The sequence below is a fragment of the Corella eumyota genome, chromosome 4 (genome assembly GCF_963082875.1).
Source record: "Corella eumyota chromosome 4, kaCorEumy4.1, whole genome shotgun sequence".
In the NCBI taxonomy this organism is placed as follows: Eukaryota; Metazoa; Chordata; class Ascidiacea; order Phlebobranchia; family Corellidae; genus Corella; species Corella eumyota.
Window position 1 is genome coordinate 16,689,886 of NC_137493.1, and position 27,716 is coordinate 16,717,601.

General features: G+C 28.0%; 1 protein-coding gene across 2 annotated transcripts; it reads right to left on the bottom strand.

The window, feature by feature from the left end:
• Positions 1-100: 100 nt before the first annotated feature.
• Positions 101-27,511, bottom strand: LOC145751047 (rho GTPase-activating protein 5-like). 2 transcript variants are annotated; one of them, XM_082567121.1, is made up of 28 exons: positions 27,425-27,511; positions 26,971-27,138; positions 26,507-26,632; positions 25,122-25,280; positions 24,371-24,619; positions 23,327-23,498; positions 22,105-22,297; positions 21,348-21,570; positions 19,714-19,821; positions 19,198-19,334; positions 18,426-18,696; positions 17,929-18,089; positions 17,371-17,491; positions 16,136-16,400; positions 15,574-15,845; positions 14,960-15,207; positions 13,331-13,412; positions 12,553-12,730; positions 11,856-11,947; positions 11,183-11,371; positions 10,373-10,539; positions 9,742-9,940; positions 8,994-9,173; positions 5,726-5,909; positions 5,087-5,164; positions 4,011-4,148; positions 3,031-3,136; positions 101-1,241 (listed from the first exon to the last, which is right to left on the bottom strand). In XM_082567121.1, exons 1-28 carry the CDS (start codon positions 27,488-27,490, stop codon positions 1,043-1,045), a joined length of 4,731 nt encoding a protein of 1,576 aa, XP_082423247.1. In that variant the 5' UTR covers positions 27,491-27,511; the 3' UTR covers positions 101-1,042. The 2 variants fall into 2 exon arrangements, with proteins under 2 accessions (XP_082423247.1, XP_082423246.1); XM_082567120.1 differs by having other exon boundaries at positions 11,856-11,950.
• Positions 27,512-27,716: the final 205 nt, after the last annotated feature.

The window sequence follows — 27,716 nt, forward strand, 5'->3', positions numbered from 1 at the left end:
CTTGGTTGGAGTAATATTATGAAGTTGATGATATCTTAAACTTGCAACTTAAGACTGGGTCAAAATAAATTAAACGCTAACCAAAAGCTCTCTAAATCAACATACAAGTAAAGAATTTATTACTTTATTAACTTAAGTTATGGAATAGCAAGTTAAATCTGGTGTTAGGTAAAGCTTAGGCAAAAGCTGTTGAACCAAAAAGCAAGCGAATCTACTCACCTATAGCAGTAAAACCACGATGCAAATATGGAATATTAGTACCACTACCAGATTTTTAACGTGAATGTTGATATTTTTAATGGTGTTTTATATTTTAACGCTATGTTAGTTGGTTAGAAAGTCGTCTTACGTTAGAAATAGGTTTGATAATTGCACAAAATAAAAAAGGAACAAAAATACGAAATTTTAATTACAAAAAACGTCGATTTTCAAGCATAAAAACATTTTTTATGTCATTTTTCCTCAATTTTTTCAACCAAATTAATTAAAATCCCCGAAAATTAAAATATTGTTTTTTTTTATCTTAATTAAAGCACCTGAAGTTTAAATTACTTTAAACTGGGTAATATTTTTATATATGACGTCACTATATTTGGAAAATAAAATCCCCGAAACTAATTTTAAGTTCCGATCATGTGACGTCACTTAGATGACGTAGAAACAGCGAAAATGTTTAAAGTTTGTTTTATGGCTTATTGCAACAGTTTTACCTTTCAATATTGCAGTAACCTAATACGTGACGTCACTTTTTCGGTTTCTGACGTCAGAAAAATCCTAATACGTGACGTCACAAAGCTTATGTCATCATTCAAATTTCATAAAAAAAACGTAAGTTTAAGATTTAAAACTAAACATCACAAATCCCTAATGACGTCACAATAAAAACGAATTTTCCATAAGCTGTAATGTCTATGACGTCATGACCGTGTGACGTCATCATTTTGTCTTATGTCGAATTTACTCAGAGAGTTAAAGTTCTAAAACGTTGTCCCTGAAGTCGAATAATGTGTCCTTATGACGTCACAGTCTAGTTTTATTGACGTCACAGTTCGGGTTGTCCGTAGAACATGAAGGGACATTGATCGATGCAGGTTTGAAGGGTGTCGCGGTAGCAAACCTTGGTCATCCCAGCTACAGCGTTCGGGAGGGTCGTATCAACGTCAGGTCGGAACAGGGTCGGCCACCAACATATCGCGAGGTTCTCGCTCGACATTTTGTTCTCGGAGAAATTGTCGCTCACACTGTGAAGGTAAAAGTGTTTGGGTTATTTTGGAGAAAAAAATAAGGCCTTTTTGTTAGAATTAGGGGGTTAAATATGTAAGGGGAAATTGTGGGGTTAAATTTATGGGTACTTTAAATTGTTTTTCTTGTTTTTGTTATATTTTTACGCTGTGGAGATAAAAGTGTTTGGGTTATTTTGGGAAAAAAATTAAATTTTTGTTGGTTTTTAGGTTTTCAATCTGAAGCAAAACATCATTTTTGAAAATGAAAGTAAAATGTTTATTGGAGAAAAATTTCAAGAAAAAAATTTGGTTATTTTGAAGAAAAAATTTGACATTTTTGTTAAGAATTTTTAAGTTTTAAATTTAGTTTAAATAATTTTTTTTTTGTACAAAAAATTGCTAAATTGGTAAACTTTTAAAAGTTTAAATGCTAGTTAAAAAATTAATGATGGGAAAATAATTGCGTTTTTTTTTTTGAAAAATAATTGCGTTTTTTTTAATTGCGTTTTGTATGTTTGGAGTTTAATTCTGTTTTAAATTTCGTTTACCATATTTTTTGTTTAGAAAAGTGCCAAATTTTGTTTTTTCAATTTTCTAAATGCCGAAAAATAAGTTAATATTGATAAAATACGACCATTGTCACACAAAAAACGTATTTACTGTAAATTTATTAGATTATGTTTTATTTAAGCAATATTAGAACCAACTACAAAATTAAAAGAATCTTATTTTAAAAATCCAACTTTATGTTGACATTTAAAATATTTAAAACACGTGATAAGTAAAACAACATTTTTGTTTACCGAACCGGAAGCTTACAAACGTTCTAGAAATACAACAACATTTCAACTTTCGATTGAAATCAACACACAATATGACGTCACAATCACAAAACAATTGACCAAGTAGGGTTATATATAATTACCACAAGATCAATTTAAAAAACAACTTTAAATGGCACGGGGAAGTTAGAAATGACGTCATAATATTCCAAATGCGTATGTTATTAGACATAATAAATCACCAAGATATAATTACGTGTTTAATTAGTTAATTACGTTCAAAAATTCCCCGTTTTTCGGTTTTGAAAAGTTTAAAATCGAGGTTTCTTTTTTAAACGTGACATTTTAACCGGTTTTTAAATTTTTTGACGCTTTTTGTTTTTTCTATGTTGAATGACTTATTTAATGCTGGTCTGACGTCATATTAAAAAAACAATGAAACTGTGATGTAAGGGAAAATTTAAACAATATATTGGGAAGTTTATAAACTTGATTGTTTAGTAGAAAAAAATCTTTTTTTATCAGTTTAAGTTATTGTTTATAAAATAACTTAAAATAGCAACCACTTTTGTTTTAACGCCAATTTTTTTTCCATATCTCCCACAGGGGATGTTTTTTTTGATATTTTTATTGGGTAAGAGTGTGCGGTTTGGGAAATGTCTGAGGTATTTGTAAACGCCGGGCTCAGGGGCGAATGGTATGGTGTTGGTGCGGCTCGAACCCCAAACCTTTCGGTTCGTAATCAAACGCCATAACCGGTTCACCACACTACCAAACCGATCTTGGCATTTTTTAACGCTAATTTTCTTATATAATGAAGTTTAGTGGACGATATATAAAAATATGTCCAATTTATAGGCCTTTAAAATAAATAAAACTGCCATTTGTGGTGCATGGGTAAATTATTACTGGCAAATATTAGTTAAGAGTTGCAACCATATTACAACAATTAAAATTCTGATAGTAGGGTGGGTTATTAACTAGTTAAAATATAAATATACTCCTTAAAATATATTTAAACTTACGTTTTCAGATGTGAACATACGAACTTAAATGTTGAATAATTAGCATAAGGTAATTTTCGGACGATTCCACGAATAGCGAGATTTCGTAAACTTAACGTTGGGATAGCTGTAAAACATTATTTAAATAGTTAAAATAAATACAATTATTGTATTAAGTATATAGTCAATAATTTAACAGATAGATTAAAATGTAATCTTGTTTGATAAATAAAAAATATAAGAAATTTAAAAAAACTAAAGCTAAAAATTGGGGTCAAAATAAGCTTATAAAGTTAAAAAATAGCTTTAAAACATTTTTAAATGTGAGATAATATGACTTATAAGTTGTATATCACGTATTTAAGAAACGACAATTTTTTCAGAAGGTATTTTAACTGATGAATTCCACGAACTTTAGTTTAACATTTTTTATTTACTTTTTTAGGAAAACACGATTTGGCAAATTCAAAAAAAAAGAAAAACAATATTTAAGTTATAATATATAAGGCTGATTTTCTTGGAAAGTAAATATCTGATAGTAAATAAATCTCAAAAAACTACAACCAGCAGCAGCGGAAATCAAACCCAAAACCTCTAATCTTAAAAATGTGTGCATGCTTTGAAATTATTATTATTATTTAACTAAAAACACCAAAAATTTTAAATCGTTAAAAAGATTCTAAAAAGATGTTCAAAAATTATATAATTAAATCAAATAAAATTTATTTTTTGCCAACTTGTACAAAAACTAGCATTAAATATTAAATCATTGAAAATACGTTAAACTAGTATCCTATTCTACATGTCTGTAACATAAACATTAATCCTCAATAGTTTTAACTTACCTATTTATATTTATATCAAAACATGACCATACCATGAAAAAGTGGTTTAAAAAATTTTATTTAAATTAAAAACAAAAATTGAAAGGCAAATAAGTAAAAAAGTAGCCCGTTCTATATGTCTGTGATATAAACATTATTAAACTACTACTAACTTACCAATAGCCTCCTCAAATTCATCATGTAGGTTGTGAGGTATTAGAGGTTCGGGGAGGTTCCGGTGGCTGAAGAACCACGTCAAACAACCTGCTACCGTGCTCACTGACACCTCTGACACATCAAAGTCAAAACTGTTGTCTGCACAACAAAGATTTTAATTTAATTTTAGGTTTTTGGCGTAAAAAGTTGATTTTTTAAAAAGACAAATTTTTTTATTTATGATTTGATTTTCTGAGAAAGACTTTGTTGGGAATCAAACCCAGGCCCATAAATTAAAAAAAAATTGTTAAAAAATCCTAAAAAATATTTAAAAAAAATTTTAAGTTAATTTAAGTTTAATAGTGTGAAAATGTTAATTTTTGGTCATATTTGTATTTTAACACAAGCTTTTGTAATTTAATTTCATTTTTAGAATACAGTTTTGTAATGGCATCAGCAGGAATCAAACCCGGGAGCTTAACTCAAAGAAACTTAATTTAAATTCTTCTTTTAAAACTAGTCAATATTTTTAAGGTAAGAAAAGGGAATGCACGTGTGTGTAATAAGAGTCATTATTGACGTGATAAAAATCAACTATGACGTCATAGTACGACACTATAAGTTGCCAATGTCTGAAATGTGCGACTTGGAAGTTGTCCTAATCGTTTAAAATCGTGTGGTTTGGAATTACTTGGCAGAACTTTAATTTTGCAAGATGGGAATTTATAAAAAATGTCAAGTTTTGTAAATTTTTAGGAAAATTGGGGAAAAATTATGGAAAAATTACTCAAAAAATGATCAAAATGTGCATTCTTTTTTAAACATATATATATATATGATGGGTTTGGTGACCATGCCATAACATACTTAAAATCTTTATGTAAACATTAATACTTTTGGCTTGTTTTAAATCATTAAATTGATTTTGTCATTTTTTCCCGTCGCATTGTTGTAATATTAATTGTATATCGTATTTATTATTTACTTTTATTAATGTGCGAAAAACCAAAATAAAAAATATAAATATATTTAGTTGGTCCTATTTTATAAGTTTTGTAAATTTTAAAAGTAAGATATAATAGTAAAAGAGTTAATACCTTCATCAAATTTTCTTATCACAATTTCCCTTTCTTTGGCATTAGCAGGAATTCTGTACAAACCTTCTGTCTTAATTCCTGCAATATTAAGGTAAAAATAAATAAAAAATAATTTTTTTAAAATAATGTTGTAAAAAAAAATAAGAATATAATGATAAATTAACTTTATGTTTCAAAAAACATTTTTATTTTTACGTTAAAAAATGTTTTAAAAAAACATTGTTTAACTGCTAGAGAGTAGTAAGTTTAACTTTCAAAATTGCACAATATTATGATACATTGCAAATCTATTAAATAATTTCCAAATTTAATTGAATTTAAAAAACTTAATTATAAAACTTTTATACAGAAGCTATTAATAAAACTATTATGAACAAAATTTTGACATAAAAATTTCAAATAGTAAAAAAAAAAAAAAATTATAAAGCAATATATCACAATTAATTGCAATTTAATTAAATAATTTTCAAATTTAATAACATTATAGGAAGTTAGAAAGATTAAAAAAGATAATAAAACCAGAATTAACCAAACAAATTACCATAATATACTTAACTTAGATATTTATACTGCCAATACTATTAAAAAATAATCAATTTTTTTACACACATACTATTTATTCAGATAATTATCACTTACCGTATATTTCAATAAATCTCACACACTTCTCCACAAACAGTGGGACCATATGGTTAAGCCCTTGTACAATATCATCAAGTTTACGGTTAAAATAATCCGAAATATTATGTTTATTCCCTGTTGTTACACAGGGTGCCGGTTTCTTTTGTTTGTCTTTGTTATATTTCATACGAGTTTCTTTTTCCTAAAAACAATAAAAAATTTTGAGTTTAAAATTTGCTGATTGTAAGATTTTTTTTTGTATATATCTTTATCCTCGATGTGGGAAAGTCGAATGCGCGAATTAAATATAGAGTAACAACTGTTACTCTGACCCAGTCTCGAGTTGCCTGTGGCAGTTAGGGATATTATAGATTATAATTGCCCAATATTTGAGCTGCTGATTAAGTGGTTCAGCAGGAGTTCATACCATTTATAGCGCCTTACTCAAGGGCGCTACAGCATGAGAGCAGTGGGAATTTAACCCACTACCTCATGGGTGGTGCAGCAAGTGTTCTTACACTACACCACGCTGCCGGTATAATATGTTAGCCTAGTTAGTAAATTATAGATAAATATTTATATGTAATTGAGGTTAGTGAACAAACATTTGTGTGTATGTCTAATTTCTATACATACAGAATAAACAAAACTGCAGTTTGTGGTGCATGGGTAAATTATTAATATGTTTATTTAAGGCAATAAAAATATTACTTAAATAAATACATATGTTTATATTGTAATTGTAAATGCATTAAACAATAAAATGATTTATTAAAACCTACATTTATTAAAGTTTTCTTAATATACTTATATCCTAATGTAGGTGGTTATTATATTATCTTAAGCATTATACAATCATTATATTCATAACATAAACACATTCCTTATGTTGATGTAGTAATAAGTAAGTGATATAAGCTTGTGATACAAAATATCATTATATTGAAGATGACTTATCTTAAGATGATGAATAATCACAACAACTTTATAAACTTAGTTTACCTTACAATGAATTTTAATAATGTTTTTATGCAAAAGTTATTAATTATAATAACAAAAAAAATTATATAAATATATGGCGTATTAATAAAGCTCTTAAAAAAATAATTTTAATTTAACAATATTCCGTATTTAGAATTTGGTATAAAGATTTATAAATTCCTGTGTTTTAGTTTAATTTTTTTACCTGTATGATAAGATAGTTGACCAGTATTTGAAAATGTCTAGTTTCTGGTGAGGTATGCATGTTTGTAAGCATTTATTTTAACTTATATATAACTAAGGAAATTAAAATTTTTAACAAATTAAATTAAAATTTTTAAATTATCCAAAAACTACTTCAAAAGTAAACCATCAATTTTTAAACAAATATTAAACTAATAATTTTTTTTTTCTGTTTTGATATAGAAAATTGTACAACAGACATATTTCTAAAAAAACTCTAAAATTATATTACAAAACACTGTAAAAATCCTATAACATATCCCTAATATGATTTACTAAAAATTGTTTAAAATATCCCTAGATTGCTGATACCAATTTAGTATACACTGTCTACCGACAAAAATTTAAAAATATGTCACAAATTCCTTAAAAATTTATAAAAAACTGCTAAATTGGCCTTTTTGCCTTGTTCACTACCTTACAATACTGATACTTCCTTCTCAAAACTATCAAAATAAACCACTTAATTAATAACTCATATGCAAAATCTGTTAATAATTCCACACAAATCAGAAATCCAATTAAAAATGTCTTGTTATATTACTACAAAGTTGCTATAAATAACTAGTGCTAGTTAGGAAATAGTTTGGAATAATAACTTCCAACAAATTCAGCTTTACTCGAATGCCCTTAACAGTAAGGAATAATGATTGTGTGTTGTGCATATGAGAGTGAATGACGTGTTTTGAATGATTAAATGTTATTGTCTACTAGACTTATATGGTATGCCAATTAATTTCATCACATTATATGCATAATAAAATACGTACTTAACTTATTTTCTATTTTAAAATGTGCCCTCATTTTTTGTTTTTAATTTAACAGCTTTTTTTAAATACAAACTAATGCTATAATATTATTTATGTTCTACATATTTAGACTACAATGAAAAATTAACTTTTGACATTTCCATATTCAAGAATACATTATACTTTTTGCAAACTTATACATTAAAAAAATAAAGTACAACTTATTATATATTCAAATGTATAAACCTAACTACAAAGTGCTAAAATCTAATGCCTAATATTTAATACAATTCATTTATTTTATAAATAGAATAGCATAGTATTCATTAAAATACCACCAACAAAAAGGTTCACTGTAAAATATCTAATACTATTCTTTATACCTTTTTAAACCTATTGGTTCTTTATTTTCATAATTTCTTTTGCTATATTAAAAGCTGTATAAATCTCTTTATAACTACAACCAACAACTGAAGTGTAACACTATTAAAATTCAGCTAATCATAAAGTCAATATTATTAACAGCTCATTAAATGTGGTCGTAAAATTTAACAATATTATATACATCCCACCTACACATATATAACAAAGAAAATGTCAACAATATATAGGAAGTTATTGGTATTTACATTTAGTTTAATTTTTAACAATTTTGCAAAATTCGAAGAAATTTTACTTATCCTAAACCATTAATTTTTTAAATTTTTGCTATTTTTATTTTCTAAGGTTAAAATTATATATTGTGCAATGGTGTTTATTATGAATTATTAATTATGTAGAAATATTTGTGGTTTAATATATAAATATTTTCTTCAAGAATGTCGCAAACCTTTATTATAAATGCTACAAATTTAACTCAAAAATACTTTTTAAGATTTAAAAAAATTTTTAAACATGATTAACCAAATATTTTTTTAAGAAATTATTTATGCTTTCATTAATTAAAAATTAATTTAAAAAAAAACTAAAATAATTAAACTACCAAAGTCAAAAAAAAATACTACAACTCAAACTCCTAACTAAATTTAAATAAATTTAAGTATATTTAAGTATTTTTTGCACCTAAAAATGTAGAATACCCAAAAAAATAATTATAAAGCATATAAATTTTTTCTGACTTGTGCCAGCTTTGAGATTGTTAGTGATTGATTGTTATTGTTTGATTGTTATTGTTTTTGTATTGTTTGATTGTTATTGTTATTGTATGCTTGATTGTTATTGTTACTTCGAGATTGATTGTTATTGTTATAATATTATTATCATTTTAATTAAATTTTTTTACTAAAATAACAAAAAATTAAAATTTTTCTTACTTTTCCTTTTTTTTCTTCTTTTTTCTTTTTCTCCTCTTCTTTAGCTTTTTGTTTCGATGCTTTCTCCTCCTTAGGAGAGAGTATTGAAGATGTCCTCCCACTAAAAAGAGAAGAAGGAACCGAGGGGCTCTCGTGGATCAAGTTTTCATGACTGGATGCGAATCCCTTCCGTAAAGATCCCTAGATTGGAGAAGAAAAATATTTAAAATAAATAAAAAAAAAAAAAAATTTTTTAGACTGAAAAAGTCAGTAAAAACACTAAATAAAATATTGTGAAATATATTAATAGACTTTTTTTTTCATAACCCCTTAAGGTGATGGGTTTTTTTGCTATTTTTATCCTGTAAGGGTGTGGGGTTTGGGACATGTCTGAGCTATCCATGAAGGCCGGGCCTAAAGGCAAATAGTGTGGCATTAAACCAGAAACTTTTCAACTCTGCTGCCATTACCAGTTCACCACACTACCGGACATATTAAAAGGTTTTTAAAATATTTATGGACAATGGAGATTAGTGAATAATGAATATAAATATTTATGTTTATTTTAAGGGCCTATAAAATAAAATAAAACTGCCATTTGTGGTGTGCGGGTAAGTTATCACCGGTGCATATTGTTTGGGACCATATTACAACAATTAAAATTTAGCCCAGAAGGTGGGCTATCTATCATGTAGTTATGCTAAAAAATCAAATCTTAATTTTACACAAAATATTAAAATTCCCTAAAAAAATCACAATTAATCTTCACCGGGGTTAAAGCTTTATCATCCATAGAAGGAAATGCCAACACGTCAGCTGATGAGTATCTGGGGAGTCTAGAAATTGCTGGGGGGGTTTGTGCCCTTGTCGGGGTCACATCGTTGTCCACACTTTTAAGGGGTTGACGTTTACTCCCTTTGTGTGGGGCGGGGCGGCGATTCATCATTGAAGTAGCCCCTCTTTGCATTCTAGAACAAATAAAAAAGAAATTTTATAACACAAAAATTATAACTTTTTGTTTTTTTTGTTTTTAATTTTGAAGTCTTAAGTTTGATTCCTGTCTACTGCTAACTTGTTTAAAGCAACTTTAAGCAAAGCTTTTGAGTTTGATTCCCACTGCCTACAACTTACAGCTTTTTGAGCAAGATTATTTTCTGTTTGTATATTTAATTAAATGGATTAATAGAAAAAACATCCTCTTTGCTTTAACCATGTTAATAATCAGTTTAGTAAAACAACTAATTAAATAGAATTAAACAAATTAGGAGTCTCATATGATTCTAAAGCAGAGTAAACTGAGTATAGTAACTAAAAATAACCAATTAATTAATTAAACTTAAATTTAAAATCAAAATCAAGTAAAAATCCCAATTAATTTCTATTTTATCACACCTACTTACTTAGATTCTCCATGTAAGGTTTCAACTGTTATTTTAACCCCATGTTCGTTGAATTGGGGCTTTTTGGCTATCTCAGGTGGAAGTACCCTGTGCCCCCCAATCTTAGAGGGGTCATGAACTGTCATGTAGGGCTGTTCGTTGGCGGTGCTGTATAAATCCATGTTGACCTTGGGGTAAAAGTTGGGATTTTTAATTAATTTAGAAATTAATTGTAAAAATTTTTACTAAAAAGTAATTTTTTTTGAGACTGGGTCTAGGTAACAAATGATACTTTTTTGATACTATTAGTATTGTAAGATTACTACTAGAGATTGGGTTGGGGTAACAGATGTTATCCAGAATTTAAGCTTTAAAGTTAAACTTTTTACATCGAAAATACAACAAATAAAACAATGTCCAAAAATTTACTTTTAAGGCACGATTTTTATTTATTTTTTCACATGTGCAAAAAAATAAAATTGGTTTTAAAGTTTAGGTTTTCAATTCTTATATATTCATATTGCACTTAATTTCTTATAAAAAAAATAAATAATGACCGGCAGCGTGGTGTAGTGATAAGAACACTTGCTACACCACACATGAGGTCGTGGGTTTAATCCCCACTGATCTCATGCTGTAGCACCCTTGAGTAAGGTGCTATAAACGATATGAACTCCTGCTAAGCCAGCAGTTAATCAGCAGGATAATTATGAAGGCAATTATAATTTATAATATTCCAAACTGCCACAGGCAACTCAAGACTGGGTCGGAGTAACTAATGTTACTCTCACATCGAGGATAAAAATATATACAAAAAAATTAATAACTTACAGGGGCTTGAATTTTAATTCCAGCAGCAACCTTGTTCACCAAATCCATGCTTAACTTTCCCGGTGGGTTGCCAGACTGGTTGCTAGGTTGGTTGTTAGGTGGGTTGCTAGGAGATGGGTACAAGTGACTGTTGTTACCACCAGGTGATGCTGTTCTCTTCAGTTCAGCTTCACTGTAAGCTGGGTTAGACTGAAAGAAAAAATTTAAGAGTTAAAAATTATCAAAAATTGATCAAATTATTAACAAGTAATCTATATAAAAATAGTTAGTATAAATTTTTCTGCCAGCATGGTGTAGTGGTCTAAACACTTGGCTTTACTATATAAGGTCCCAGGTTCGATCCCCACTGATCTCATGCTGTAGCGCCCCTGAGTAAGGCACAATAAACGGTATAAATTCCTGCTAAACCAGCACTTAATCAACAGCTTAACTATCGAGCAATTATAATCTATAGTATTCCAAATTACTAAAGTTAACTCGAGACTGGGTCGGAGTAACTGAAGTTACTCTATGTTAAGGTCATGAGATCAGGACCTTCCCACATTGAGGACAAATAAATATAAAAAATACCTTCTTAGTTTTAAATTATAAGTGTTTAAATAAAAAGTTCTTTACACATAAATACTAAAAATTCCCTTTTTTTAAATAATAAGTGTTGACAATTAGTTTTTACCTTGTTATGATGTGTGGTAAACGAGACCTCGTTTTCAATAAGGCTTGCAGTAGGGGAAGTCCCTGGACTCTCAGGTCTGTATTCATCACTACCTGCTTTAATATAAGCTTAATGTTAGTTTTGTATATTTTACACTGCCATACAGTATAGCATATTTATATGAAGACCCTATGGCTCTTATTTCTGCCTTAACCAAGATCATTTATTATTTAATTATTAGACAAAGCCGTTAGGGCAAAAATATAAAAGGATTATAAGTTACTTTATGTTTAGGCTGTGAAATTGGCTTTTTTGCATTTAACTAATTGATTGTGTGCCTTATGAGCTGCATAATAATTATCATAACATGGTTGCAACTTGCAACTAATGTTTGTAATCACCCAATGCATCACAAATGGTAGTTTTTTTTATTTTAAAGGCCTATAAATTAGACATACATTATATACATTATATGGTTCATTATATTTAGATACGCCTATTAATATAAACCAATCTTTAATAGTACTACGTAGCAGTCATGGCATTAAATAACAAGCAAAAAGTTTCGGGTTCAAGCCGCGTCAATGCCACACTATTTGCCCATAGGTCCAGTGTTTACAGATAGCTTAAACACGTCACAACAGCAGACTCTTTTCCAATAAAATATAAAAATTCCATTACTTTAAAAAGGTATAAAAAAAAGAATCTTTTAATTTACTTGACCATGTAGATGCTGGAGTTGACCTCCCAATTTCACTCTGAGATTCAGTATAACTACTTTGTGTTGACATATTTAGGGGGAGGTTATTCGGGGGGGTTTCAACCCTGCTTTCCTGGGTACGGGGGGCTTCGTATAAAGACTTGGTGGTTAGGTGTTCCACACTGTTGGACTGGGACTAAAATATTTTTATTTTTGATTAAAAAAAAATTTTAAATTGTAAATGTAAAATATAAAATAAAAACAACATTATAGAATTTAAATATGTTTGTTGAAAATTTACTTTTTTAAATATTTTTTAATTAAATTTCAAGCAGAAACTGTGAGAACAACAAAACAGCTTTTACTTAAAAATTTAAAGATTATTCAACAAAATTTTAAAGAACAATGGTTATTTGTTTTCACTGTAAGTTTCTACCAGAAACCTCTTAAATTTCACAAATTATTTTTAAAATAAAATTAACAAATTTCAGTGCAATAATGATCAACTTAAGTTTATATTTCTTATACTACTTTTTTTTGTTTATATTTTTATCCTCAATGTAGGAAAGTCGACTTAAACATAGAGTGACATCAGTTACTCCGACCCAGTCTCGAGTTGCCTGTGGCAGTTTGGGGTATTACAGATTATAATTGCCCGATATTTATGCTGCTGATTAACTGTTGACTCAGCAGTACTCCAGGGCACTACAGCATGAGATCAGTGGGGATTGAACCCACAACCTTATGTGTGGTGTAGCAAGTGTTCATATCACTACACCACGAACTTGATACTTACTTTAACAGTTGCTCCAGTTCTTAATCTTGGAGCAGGCACTGGAAGTTCCTCGAAATCATCGTCCACTACAACTTGACGAATTCTAAAACAAATATAATTTTTTTTTTTTATTTGTAACACTTTAGATACTCATTTGTCAAAAAAAATCTTTTTTTCAATTTTATTCCATCTTATAATATGACATTACTTTATAGTTTTTTTAAATTTATTTTACACACCCCTTTACAATTAATAAAGTAATATAACAATACTATATAAACATTTTGGTAATTTAACTCTAACTTAGGCATTAAATTTAATTAAAAAATATCTTAATTCTTATAAAATGAAGCCTGATTTAAATATAAAAAAACACTTTGCTACATTATATAACCTGCCTAAATTTTCCTTTTTTTTTCAAGTGTAATTTTATGATAAAAATTAAGCTGGGAAAAAATTAATAATTTTTTAACACAAAATATCCAGTAACACCTTAGCTTAAATCAAATACCCATGCACTTATATTATATATAAATGTGTACTCTAATACATCAGTTACTAATTAACTAACATGATTTGAATGAATATGAAAACCCTTACAAATAAATGACATCACTAAAACCACCGTTAGTTAGGTAACATACAAGTGTTAACTGCAATATTACTGAAAACCATTTTTCTAACTAGACATTTGACCAAAAACCATGAAGCTTAGAGGTTGTTATAAATCTATATTTATGTCCAATTTATATGCCTACAAAATAAATAAAACGGCTGTTTGTAGTGCGCAGGTAAATTATCGCAGTTAACATAATTTTAGAGTTGTGACGAATGACCATATTACAACAATTTAAATCCTGACTGTAAGGCAGGTTATTTTTTTTTTTTTTTTTTTTTGTATATATCTTTATCCTCGATGTGGGAAAGTCGAATGCGCGACTTAAACATAGAGTAACATACGTTACTCCGACCCAGTCTCGAGTTGCCTGTGGCAGTTTGGGATATTATAGAGACTATAATTGCCCAATAATTATGCTGCTGATTAAGTGCTGGCGCAGTGGGAGTTCATACCGTTTATAGCGCCCAACTGAAGGGCGCATTACAGCATGAGAGCAGTTGGGATTGAACCCACAACCTCATGTGTGGTGTAGCAAGAGTTCTTACCACTACACCACGCTGCCGGTATTGACTGGTATGCACAAAAAACACTATTTTATCGACAATTAAACTTTTACTTTCGACCCTAGCTTACCTTACAAACCAAAGGCATGTTATTTTCTAAAAAAATGTTGACTTAAAATTAGATATAAAGCCTTCAAATTTTGGTTTTTAGGAATATGTCTATTGGTAAAATGGTGTTCAGTAACATGGCCATATACAGTTATAACCAAAGCTAATTTCTAATATGTATACACTTACTTTACTTTAGTTGGAGGAAAAATGCTTTGAACAAAAGATTTAAAGAATAGTTTTTTTTTACATTCAAGTAAACTTAAAAAAGGGAAAAAAACTTTAAAAATTAATGAAAATTTCCTTAAAAAAATTACAAACTTACTTATAAATGGTTAAGAAAAACAAAAGACTAAAAACCTAAAAGTAATCCAATACCACTTTTATTTATTTCAAAAAAAAATTAAAAAATAAACTTACTTATGAATAGCCTCAGTTGTTTCCTTATGCTCCCATGCATCCTTAAAGAAAGTCGTATAAACTTCAGTCTGTCTTCTATGCCTGGCAGATGCACTTACAAACTTGGCCTTCAACCTATCTGCCACCTTATTCCCTTCCATTATCAGGTTACGGGCCAAATTATTTTGTTGAAAGAAGGTTTTATCCTCTATTGGGTCAACACAGAGGATTAAGAGAGGGTATGAGCTTACTGTATTAGTTGCAAACACCTAGAAAATAAAGATACCATTTTTTGAGTAAATATATTTCATATAAAATAAAGATTGGTGGATGTTATATATATATTTATGTCCAATTTATAAGCTTACAAAATAAACAAAACTGTTGTTTGTGGTGCACTAGTAAAATATTATCCTAGGCTTATATTAGTTGCGAGTTGAAACCATATTATAACAATTAAAATGCTGATCGTAGGCAAATTTAGTGTTTTGAACCTTACATAATGCTTATTTTTTGAGCCTTAACTGCTGTCAAAAAGTTTGACGTTACGTAAGATTTATTATAATACAGAAGGTAAAAGTGTAGGTAAATTTACCTAAAAAACTTTATTTAAAAATTAAGAAAATGTTACTTACATTCATTATAGAAAGTGAGCTGTTCTTTAAAGTATCATAAACCAAAATAAATCCATGTACAGCACCACCTTGACTCAATAAATGTTTTGCACCCTGATACGATGTCATCGTTACCGAGATTTTTCTTCTTTGGGTGCCAAGGTACGTTTCCACATTAACTGTGTCCTCGGTGGAGTCCTCGTCTTCATCTTCCTTCTCCTTTTCTCCAGGATCGCGGAAAGAGGAGTGGTTTATAAGAGGCGCAAGAGCAACTTCACTGGTCTTCAACTCATCTGAAATACATTTTTTAAATTTTTTTTAGTTTTTAAACTATTCAATTTTAGTTGTCTCAGTATGGTCACAACTTCTAACTTTTATTTGTTTGCAATAATATAACCATGCACCACAAACGGCAGTTTTATTTATTTTCTGGGCCTACAGATGAAACACTTTTGTATCTATCACTTAATATTTTTAAAAAATTTGGTCTTAAATTTTTCTGAAAATTATTTCTAAAACTTCTTGTAAAACGTAGAAAAAAATTTTAGAAAAAAAAATATTAAAAGATAAAAAAACATTTTACCTTTTCTTGTACACATTATAATTCTCAAATCCGGAGATCCTGCATCCTGCACTTTAATCCTTCCTCCAACCTGATCCGGATCAGCTGCACTGTTCCTCCCACTTCCAGCTCGCTCCTTGATTCCCTCAATCAAGGACTTCATCGCGAGTTGAATCTGGGATTCATGGAAACGGCGATTGTAAGCATATTCCGGAGCAAGGACATCGATGAATGGACATCCGATCCTGGAAGCTAATCTCTCTCCAGCATCTCTTAGTTTATGAACCTAAGAATGTAGAAAATAACAATATTAGCTTAATATTTAACCAGCAGGATGATTTAGAGTTTAAAATACTTGGCTTCACTACTTGAAGCCCTGGGTTTTATTCCCACTGCTGTTATGCTGTAAAAACTTAAAGTGAGATGCTATAAATAGTAAGAACTTCTTCTAAGCCAGCACTTAATTAGCAGCGGAATATCGGGCAATTTTAATCAAAAATATCCTAAACTACCAAAAAAAAAATAATATCCTGAACTCCCAAAAAAAAAATAATATCCTAAACTACCAAAAAAAAAATAATATCCTGAACTCCCAAAAAAAAAATAATATCCTGAACTCCCAAAAAAAAAATAATATCCTAAACTACCAAAAAAAAAATAATATCCTAAACTACCAAAAAAAAAATAATATCCTAAACTACCAAAAAAAAAATAATATCCTGAACTCCCAAAAAAAAAAATAATATCCTGAACTCCCAAAAAAAAAATAATATCCTAAACTACCAAAAAAAAAATAATATCCTGAACTCCCAAAAAAAAAATAATATCCTGAACTCCCAAAAAAAAAATAATATCCTAAACTACCAAAAAAAAAATAATATCCTAAACTACCAAAAAAAAAATAATATCCTAAACTACCAAAAAAAAAATAATATCCTGAACTCCCAAAAAAAAAAATAATATCCTAAACTACCAAAAAAAAAATAATATCCTGAACTCCCAAAAAAAAAAATAATATCCTGAACTACCAAAAAAAAAATAATATCCTAAACTACCAAAAAAAAAATAATATCCTGAACTACCAAAAAAAAAATAATATCCTGAACTCCCAACTCAAGACTGGGTCGGGGTAACTGATGTTACCCTTTGTTTAGGTCGCGCATTTAACCTTCCCACATCGAGGATAAAAAATAATAAATAAGAGTATAGTTTAATTATTTAAAACGATAAGTTTTGTATTTGAACACAAAACCAACCTCCTTCTCTGAGTTGGAGTAGCTAGCAAGTAAGATAGAGACAGGAAGACCTTGGAATGGAGGAGCTTCAGTGGAGTCATTCGACATCACCACAGTGTTCTCAAGACTACGTTCAATATAACTAAATAGAAAGAAGTGTAAATATACAATACACGGGTATATATAGAAATGGTTTAAACAAGCACAAAATGGGGTATAACCAAATACATTTATTTAAAATGTTACAAATGTCAAATTTAACCTAAAACCAAATAAAATTACTTGTTATCAACTAAATGAAAAGGTGTAAATATACAATAACATACAATAAATCCCCAGGTATATATAACATTGGTTTAAATAATTATAAAAATAAGATATACCCAAATACACATATTTAAAATGTTGCAAAGTGCAATATATAATTTTTAAGCACTAGAAACAGATATGTGACACAAATATCAAATATTAAACAATAAATTAACAAAATAATTATAGCTATTTTTTTTAATAAATTACTTTACACCGCTGAAAAAGGATTTTAATATAGGAAAACTTTAAATTATAAAATTAACTTACTCTAGAGACTTAAGTGATGAATAAACAGCAATACAACCATGAGGTGAAAAAGATGAAGTTTTAAAAGAGTTATGAAGTAGTAGAACGTCTCCATCTATACTTCGTAGTCTTAGTTGGTGGATACAACCATCCAGTGTATATTCATCTTCAGAAGAGTGAACCTTAAAGGTGAATTTAAAGTTTAGAGTCAGTTAATTGTGACATAATAGTTAATAGCCCGTCCTAGGGTCAGAATTTTAATTGTCGTAACTTGCGACCAATATTTGCTTGGATAATTTACTTGCGCATCACAAACAGCAGTTTTGTTTATTTTGTACCGTTTATACCGTTTATAGCGGCTTGCTCAAGGGCGATACAGCAAGAGATCAGTGGAGATTAAACCCACGACCTCATGAGTTAAACAAAACAAAAAGATAAGACCTAAGTAAAAGGAATTAAAACTCACAAAACCTACAAAATATAAAATGTTGATCACGAAACATAACATTCATACTTACAGTTATTTCATTAGCAAGTTCATGAGACAATCCATCAGCCCCCAACAACACAACATTCAAGGTATCAGAGTCAGGTTTAAGTTGCCATCTTGATGAAGGTGAAGATATGTTGTTGTGGTGCTTTTCACTTGCAAGTTGTTGACGATGTTGTTTTAAAGATTCACTTAAACACGTGGACCCCCAGTTATCGCTAGGAGGGTACATAACAGCTGATATGTGACGACTTAGGATCTCGTCTCGTTCTTTTTGCAGTTTTGCCATCGCAATATAACTAGAAATATTGAATATAGTTAAAAGCATTTAACGGTGGGCATTAAACTTGTTATAATTACTGTTTTTTTTTAAAACTTTGGCATATGCATTATATCTAGAAATTTAGATTAATTCAAAAATAATTATTTTTTTGTACTGGTATCATCTAATCTTTTAGTAATTATATTATGAGCATGTTCAAATAGCAGTGGTAATTAGAAAAATTAAATTATTGTTTCTTTAAATTTTTGTAAATACAATATAACTACAAATATATATTTATTTATAAGCAAATAGTATCAGCAATTCTATATAATAATAAATTAATTATTTTGTAAATTATATAGCATTTTTTAAACCCTTTAGACCAAATACTAAAGCATATAAATTAATATTGATTACCGAACAATATACTACCTAATCAGTAATCTAGTTATTAAAAATACACTTTTTTAAAAGGTTTTACAATATGATAGCAATAAAAAATTGAAACCCTAGTCTTATAAAGTGTTTTAATTACCGTAGATCATCTTTTAAAGCAGCATGAATATCCATATCTAGCATAGGAGTTGTAGCATTGGTGTTGGATACAAATATTTCTGACTTCTCATATAATAACTCCTGGAAATCATCCTTAGCTTGCTCCACTATTTCAGCCTATAATATAAAGTAATAGAGATAAGTAGGCAATAATGCACATATGAATACATCTAATATGTATGTCCAAATTATAGGCATTAAAACCAAAAAACTGGTGCATGGGAAAATTACTTATAAAAATATACCACCTTATTTATACAGTAAAAAAACTGCCATTTGTGGTGCACCAGTAAATTACTATAAACATATATTAGTTACAAGCATATTATAACATTAAAAATACAGCCCATGGGCTTGGAAATCCACTGAAAATTTTATCTTTTTCAAGTTTTACTTATATTGTATCAGTATCATTTTATCATTTATAAAATGTATAAGTTTTTACACCAATTTATATATACCCTTATAGAAAGCAAAGCTAATGTTTTATACTAACTTGAAATTGTTCGTATATAGTTGACACTTCAGTCTCAGTGAGTTCAGTAATGAAATCATATTGTTTGAAGTATTTTACGACCTCTCCCCATTCCTTACCTGGGGTTGCCTACAAAACAGTTACCTTGTTACTTAGTTGTATTAAAAATAATATTAATATAAAAATTTAAACTTTTAAAAATTTTTTAAATAAGTTGTTCTAATAAGTTGTTAGCTTAAGTTTACTAACTTTGCACAATATGACCAAAATAATAAAATAATCTCAAATTTACATTTTAAAAGGATGTTCTTAAGAATAAATTAAAACCCATTTTTATATGATTTAAAAGATCAGTAAGTTATTAACCAAATATGTCTTTAAAAATAAATAAAATGAAAAAAGACAAAACCACATTATGAATAAGCATAAGTTCAAGCAGTTTAAAATGAAATAAAACTAAAAATTTATAAATACAAAACTTCATTTTTTTTACAAAACATATAAAATAATAAATGGACTTTTACAAAACATTAATAACAAAATAAAATATAGATAATTAAGTAAATAAATAAGATCATGTCAAAATAATAAAAATAAGTCAAGTTAGAATCATGCAATTCAACTTAATATAGCTGCAGGCTTAAAATAAAATTAAAAATTTTAATTGCTTCTTACCTTATAAAATATAGCTCTGCAATATAGAGTAACTTATTAATTTTAGTTGTTATTGCAAAGTGGCAAAAAAGCTAAAAAAATTTGGCTTTTTAAAGGTAAAATTTTTATAGATAGTTCAAAATTTATACAACTTTACATAATTTTTAAATTCCAAAGCAATTTATTTTTATTGCAAAAACTAACAATTAGGCATTTTTATTGTAATACAATAACAGATTTCTTAAATTTAATGTTAAAAACACATTTAACCTAATATTAAACACACAACTTTAACAAATGTAATTCTTATCATAAAACCTTTTTTTAGTAATAGTTTAAAAACAACAAATATTAATGTTAAAGAGAAAATGCAAATATTGTAAACATCTATAAAAAGATGGATATATTTCTTGTTATTACTTCACAGCAAGCAAGAATTAACTATAAGCTTAGCTGCGTCGATCATCATTATATTTAGCTAATGATGCATGCATAAAATGCAAGATTTAATTAACATTTTATGCCCTATTTACTAAGAAATCAAAGTTTTGTTAGTTGGAAAAATGTCACTGAATTTAATACTGTGAAGTAAGTGTATAATAGACACTTGAAAAGCATTTCAAAGTCAAGCTGCTCTTTAAAACACTTTAAAATAAACCTTTTGTTGCATGAAGAATGATTCTTAAATTTGCTTTTACAGTTAAACACTCAGTCAAAGTAAAACCTTACAGTTAGTAACTAAAACACGCATAGTGGTCATTGTAGACATAGAAAGCAACATGCACATATTGCCATCTAAGAATGTACCACCATTGAACTCTTACCTTGCTTGCCCAAACCATGTAAATTAACTTAATCTAATACCCTACTTGCCCAAACACTTTTTGTGGTAATTGAAGGTTGTAATTGTGCACACTGTTTACTATGCTCACTATGAGTTTTTAGAATGACCAGTAGATGACAAGTCTGTTAAAAAATATCAACTTTTTTTAATAACTAACCTGTGGAGATTGAGCCAAGAGGTCCCTGAACCTCTTCTTCATTTCACATCTTCTTTGTTTCGCCTCCAGCTCTTGCCTGTGCATCAGGAATGATCTTTCCGCCTCTGTGGTAAAGAGGAGTTCATGTGGTATCCTCCGGTCCTCCAAAGATTTCATGTGCTCACTCTCGTACCATGGCAACCCGCTTCCAACCAGGTTCATATCCTTATCTGAGATTATCCAACTAAAAAACAAAAAAAATAAGAATAAATCTTTTTCTTAAAGTTTTCTTTATCATTTTTGCATAGTGTAGTATTCTCAACATTGTGGACACACTGAACAAAATATACATGCAGAGTTAACTTAGCAGAGACATAGATATCTAATTAATAAAACTTTAAATAAGAAATAAAAATTTCAACCAATAAAAAAAAAAAATGATTTCTTTAGTTTACATATTTTATACATTTTCATAGATTAGTTATCTATATATTGTGGAAAAAACATTATATATATGTCAAGCGCTTAGTAGACAATTATATATTTAAATTATAAACCTTTAAAGAAAAAACAAAGCTATTTCTAGTGTACAAGCAAAAATTTGTTGTGACATATTTTGTTATTGTAGTAATGAACCAAATTGATAAAAAGTCAATTCATAAGATGGGAGTTAAACTGCTAATTCAGTAAATAACAAAATGATAACAGTTTATAAAAGAGAAGGTTTAATAACAAATACTTTTCTAAACTTTTGTAGGTTTAAGCTAGTATTATTTACTTGTTAAACTCTTCGTTAGAGTTCATTTGTTGTAGGGTATCGTTCCACGTTGTTCGGATGCGAGTTACATCCGGAAGAATGATCTTAAGAGCTCGAGGAAGATACCGGAGGTATTCAGCTTGATGCTGGAGCCGGAACTCATCACGTAGTCTGTTTACATGCCTCCGGAAGATCTTTGATGCAGCATTTACTCCTTTAAAAAAAAATTATAAAAAGTTTTAGATTTTAGCCGAAAAAAAATTTAAAAAAATATAAAATCAGGAAAAAGAAAACTATTAATTGCTTGAAAAATAAGTTTAAAGTAATGTTAAATTTATTATACATTATATCTTAAACTAACAAAAAATTCCTTTTTAACCATATGACCATTTATCTAAACTTTTTACAAATTATTAATAAGTAATATATAATGTAAAAAAAGGCTAATTTTTGGAATTAAATTCTTAGAAATTTTAATTGCGTAACCCACAATTACGAACCTAAATTTTATACAAATATTTGTACAATTACACATTTATTTGTTCAAGGTTATAATGGAATTTGAAACCAGTTTGTTGCTAGTGTAAATATGCACAACTGCGATACAGTACAACTTTAATTGAGCAATTATCTCAATTTTCTTTTATTATTCTAGTGTTTAAAACAATAAACAAATAAACCAATTTTAAAGGTGAGTGTGGTCAATTTAAAACAGGTTAAACTTGTATTAATACTCAACTTAAAAATACAAAAATGCTTCAAAATTTAAACTGGCTAAATAACATTTTCTCCACATCCCATTAATGTATGGATTTTTATATTTTTATTGGGTAAGGGTGTGCTTTTGTAATGGTATGGATCTTTATATTTTTATTGGGTAAAGGTGTGCTATTGTAATGTGTTTTAAACTAACATAAACCCCAGGTTTAAAAATAAAAAAGTGTGGCATCAGTGCTACTCAAACACAAAACATCTTGATCAGGGTTGACACCATGACCAGAATATCACACCATTAAATCGTTTTTTCAAAAAAAAATTTCAAAAAATTAATCATGATATACCATAGCTTAACAGACACTAAACAACGCCTTAAAAATAAAAAAAACTGCTGTTTGTGGTGCACGATAAATCACCAAGCACAAATATTTGTTGCAACTATATTATGACAATCAATTTATAGTCCCCTTTCAATTGTTTAAATACAGATTATAGGGTAATTAATTAGTTTTAGTAAATTACTTACCTTCTAAGTCAACAAAAGCAAGGTATTGGGTTTTATCCACTAAACCCTTTCTTGCTATCTGCCAGGATTCCTGATAATCATTAACTTGGCTTTTCAGCAAACTTTCAAGTTGTTCTTTCGCATCCTTCAGCTGCTCTTTTCTAGCCCATGCAGCATCATCAAATAAAATTATCTAGAAAATAAAAAAGTGTTAAACATAACTGAAATTAAAATAAAGTCATTTCTGGTGCACAAGTAGTTTTTTTATTTTGATTAAGAGAGATCAAAGCATGGTTAACTTTAAATGCTACTCACAAGAGCAAATAGTGTCATAAAGCTTTAACCAAGTTTTGACAGTTTTTTTTTTTTTTTTTTAAATCACTTATAGCCTGTCAAGATGACAGGTGTTGGTATTTTTTATAAAAGAAGGCCAAGGGTGTGCTGCTGTGACATGTTTGAGCTATAGGTACCTAGTGGGTCAAGTGCAAATAGTGTGACAGTGACGCAGTTCGAACCTGAAACCTTTTGGCTCAAAGTCCAATGCACTGTACTGGTACTGACAGCTTAGTGGCAACTTAAACCACTACAAATTTTCACATGTTAGCTAATAACATAGATTTTCTTACTACATAGTTGGAATAAATAATCCCATTTGTGACCAAAAAATTTTTACAAAAAAAAAATAAAGTCGCTTAATTTAAGTTTTTAATTTTTAATTTAATTAAAGTTAGTTATTAACAATTTTAATAAAACTTCTTGAAAAAATATAGAAATACTAAAAAGGCTATATTGAAGAGTTTTGCAATTTTGTAAGTGATGTATAAATATAGCACATTAGTATGGTTAACACTGAATCACAAAATGGCTTTTAGAACTTCGAAAAAATGTCTGTGGTACTTACAATTTAATTTTCAAAAATACTGGAAAATGATTCCCATAAAAAACCAGGTTACCATATTTTTTTCGTGTGACAGTAGAAAGTAAAAAAATTGCCAATAAAGAAATTTAATACGATTTTGATTATAATAGCAACACTGACTGAAAGTATAAATATATATATATTACCTTTGATTTGGCCCTTGATTTATCAATAATTTGAGCAAGAATAAGGAAAGCCAATGTCACGTTAATATTCTCAGAAGCTGATGTTTGTACAACAGGGAGACCCCCTCCCTTTTTACCCCCGGCACTCGCCGCAAACTTTTCACCCTCTTCAATATAGGGGGCTACTGCTTCATCACATTTTGTTAAAGCAACTAGGATGGGTTTCTTGGTTTTTGCGAGATAGTGGTAGCAGTTTTGTACAAACCGAACCTAAAGTAAATAAATTAATAAATTTATTGAAAACCTTTAGAAAATTACTTTCTATAAAAACCTTAGCTTTAAAATTTGACATCTAAATAAACTTAACAATGACCTTAAAAAAGCTTGGAGAAATGAGTTATTGGTTTTGTATAAATAGACATGAAACTTACTTTTAAACAAATACCCAAGCTTTAAAAATGTCTTAACAATGGTTTATTTTTTAAGAAAGATGATAAAAATATACACATTGTTTTTAGTTTACTTGTAAGAAAAGATAATATTAATATTTTTGTATAAATTGACATGAAACTCACTTTTAAAACTATATATACCAAAGCTTTAAAAACATCATGTATATAGTTTTTATACTAAGAAAGAAAGTAAATAAATACAATGTTTTTGTGTTGAAAAAAAATGTAAAAAATTATGTTTTCAAAACAAAAAATTTTAACAAACAGATTCCATTACAAAAACATAGACAAAAAAGCCAGACAGAATAATTATCGTTCACCTGATCATCTACAGTTCTGTTGGTTGCATGACTGACATCAAAACAGAGAATAAATCCGTCTATCACCAACTTTCCGTCAGGCATCGGTTTCATTTCAAAATCTGACTCAATTGCGAGTTGATCTGTGCAAATATACATCATCTTCTCAGCTGATGAAATCTGGAAAAAAATACATTTTATTTATTAGATCAAAAATGTTAAAAAAAGTACCTTATTATTTTAGACAATAGCGCAGTAAAAAAATATATGATTGATCATTATTTAGTATTTGTTTAAAATACTTTAGTAGAAAATAAACTATATTAGTTCAAAAGAAACATAGTTTTTAGCCAAATTCAAAAGTAATGACATAATTTGAATTGTAAAGCGTTATTAAATTATATTCATAAAATATTAATAATTTTATAACATATTACATTTACTTTAAGGCACAAAAATATCTCTAAAATCGATTTAATTCTAATAATAAAATAAATTGGTTTGTTTTGATATAAAAGATGACTTGCTTATTTACTCTCTAAGTTATGACTCATCAGTAATCAGTTATTAAATTACAACCAACAGACATGTCTACAGATAGCTATTATTACATCATAATAAACAATATTAAATTCCATTTCACAATACTGGCATAAAAATCTTTAACATTTTTTACAAATAAATTAACTTGAAATTTTGAAAACCAAAAAATATTTTAAAGTAAACAAAAAAGGTTTTTATATAAATTTAATGAATAAAAAGCAAAATATAGTTAATCAAAAAAAATGTATATAATTTAAATGAAAGTAATATAAAAGATATATATCTGACAAATAAATAATAGAACACATCTTATCAAGACAAAATTTTATTTAAATTTCTATGAACTCTTATTATTAAACAAAAGGGGATTTATTTTACAATAAAGCAAATAAAATTTATGACTCAAGGACCGACAGTTTATATTACAGTGAAACAGATTTTATATCAAAATTTGATGCCTTTGTTTAACCTGGATGATTTCATTTTATACTAATAAGACCAGACTTAAAAAAATGTTTTAGAAGCAGTGCTATTTCCAAATATGGAATTGAGTTTACGCTTAATTTATCCTAGGTCTATATTTAAAAACACTTTAAATTTAACAAGATTTTAAACCCTGATAATGCAGAAGAAAGTTTAAACAAATAAAAACAGAAAAATATAAATTATGCAAAAAACAATTTTTAAAATTAGGATTCCACATATTTTTAATAAAATCTTATATATATAATACCCATAATTTTAAGTTTTATAATTTCGACGAATTTAAAAGTTAAAATTTGATTTTTTTACCAATATAAATATATCAAGTCAGCGATAAAAATTCTTTAGCAATTAATAACAAAAAACACATTAAATTTCACCTTAGTTGTGGCACATCTTTTACAGTAAAGTTGGTTAGATGAGGACCTATGCGCCTGATATGATTGATCATCAATAAATTCCGTTTGCTCAATTACATTAAACTTGTAATCCAATCCATTATCGTCCTGTATTGGAGCAAATATTTGAATACGGTAATTAATGTTTAATTTATTTTGTTAGGTACGGCAATTGATAAAGCCACTGTATTTTAAAATAAAAATGATTACCAGAATTTCATATTTTAACCACCTAAAATTCATGCATTTTTTTCATTTTATTTATTTATTTTGTGTTATTGATAATTTTGCATATATATATATATAAAATATACAGTTCTATATTTTGAATAATTAAACTGTTAAACTGCAAATTACACTACAACTTGATATAAATTTTTATAAATATAAAATAATGAAATTTTTTTTTTGTTTTTAAAAACTTTAAATTAAACAAATGTTGTTACCTGTTTATTAACTTCACCCCAGTATAGAAAATGGTCGTTATTTACAACCCTTCCTCCAAAATCCGACTGACTTAAAACTGAAGTATGATCAGGATAATAATTATCTTGTTCTTCTCTGACAAAGCGGTTGCATAAACATGATTTTCCAGCACCTATTGTCCCTTTAATCTGTAAAAAAATAAGTCATAATTTTGTTTATTATTATTCAGGATTGAAAACTATATATAAAAAAAGTAGTAACTAAGAATTTTACTATTTATACATAATTATAACATTTTGTATTAAAAGCACATTTAAAATAAACTTAATTTCATATATATAATATTAAATATTGAAGCAGTGAATCATTTAAAAAAATAAAACAAAAATATTTAATATGTATATATAAGTGTTATAAATCCAGTTTTAAAAAAAACAATAAAATTTGATTATAATGGCAAAATATTAAACTTACCTGTTCAGTGCCTGCTAGACCGACCACAGCAATATTAAAAACGGCTTTACGTTTATCTTTAGCCATTTAAACAAATTTTCAAAATTGTCTAAACGTAAAAATATAATTTAACTAAAGGTTAAACAGTGTTTTGCACCTAAGTCATTTAAATATGTATTAACTTAAATTTAAAACAGGTTTTACAAATTTTAAAACGATATATTCAAGATAAAATCTGTCTGTCTCTTCGTTACGTAACACGATCGTTTTTAGGTAAATTTAACAAACAAGATAATGTCGCAATTCAAAATAA

What these genes read in the sequence shown, in the direction of transcription:
- LOC145751047 (XM_082567120.1), bottom strand. Translation starts at nt 27,490, where the DNA reads ATGGCTAAAGATAAACGTAAAGCCGTTTTTAATATTGCTGTGGTCGGT. An exon ending in ACAACTGAGGCTATTCATAA is followed by an intron (nt 13,413 to 14,959) that starts GTAAGTTTATTT and finishes TATTTGTTTTAG; the next exon opens with AATTCGTCAAGTTGTAGTGG. An exon ending in TTACCACACATCATAACAAG is followed by an intron (nt 11,372 to 11,855) that starts GTAAAAACTAAT and finishes TTTTTCTTTCAG; the next exon opens with TCTAACCCAGCTTACAGTGA.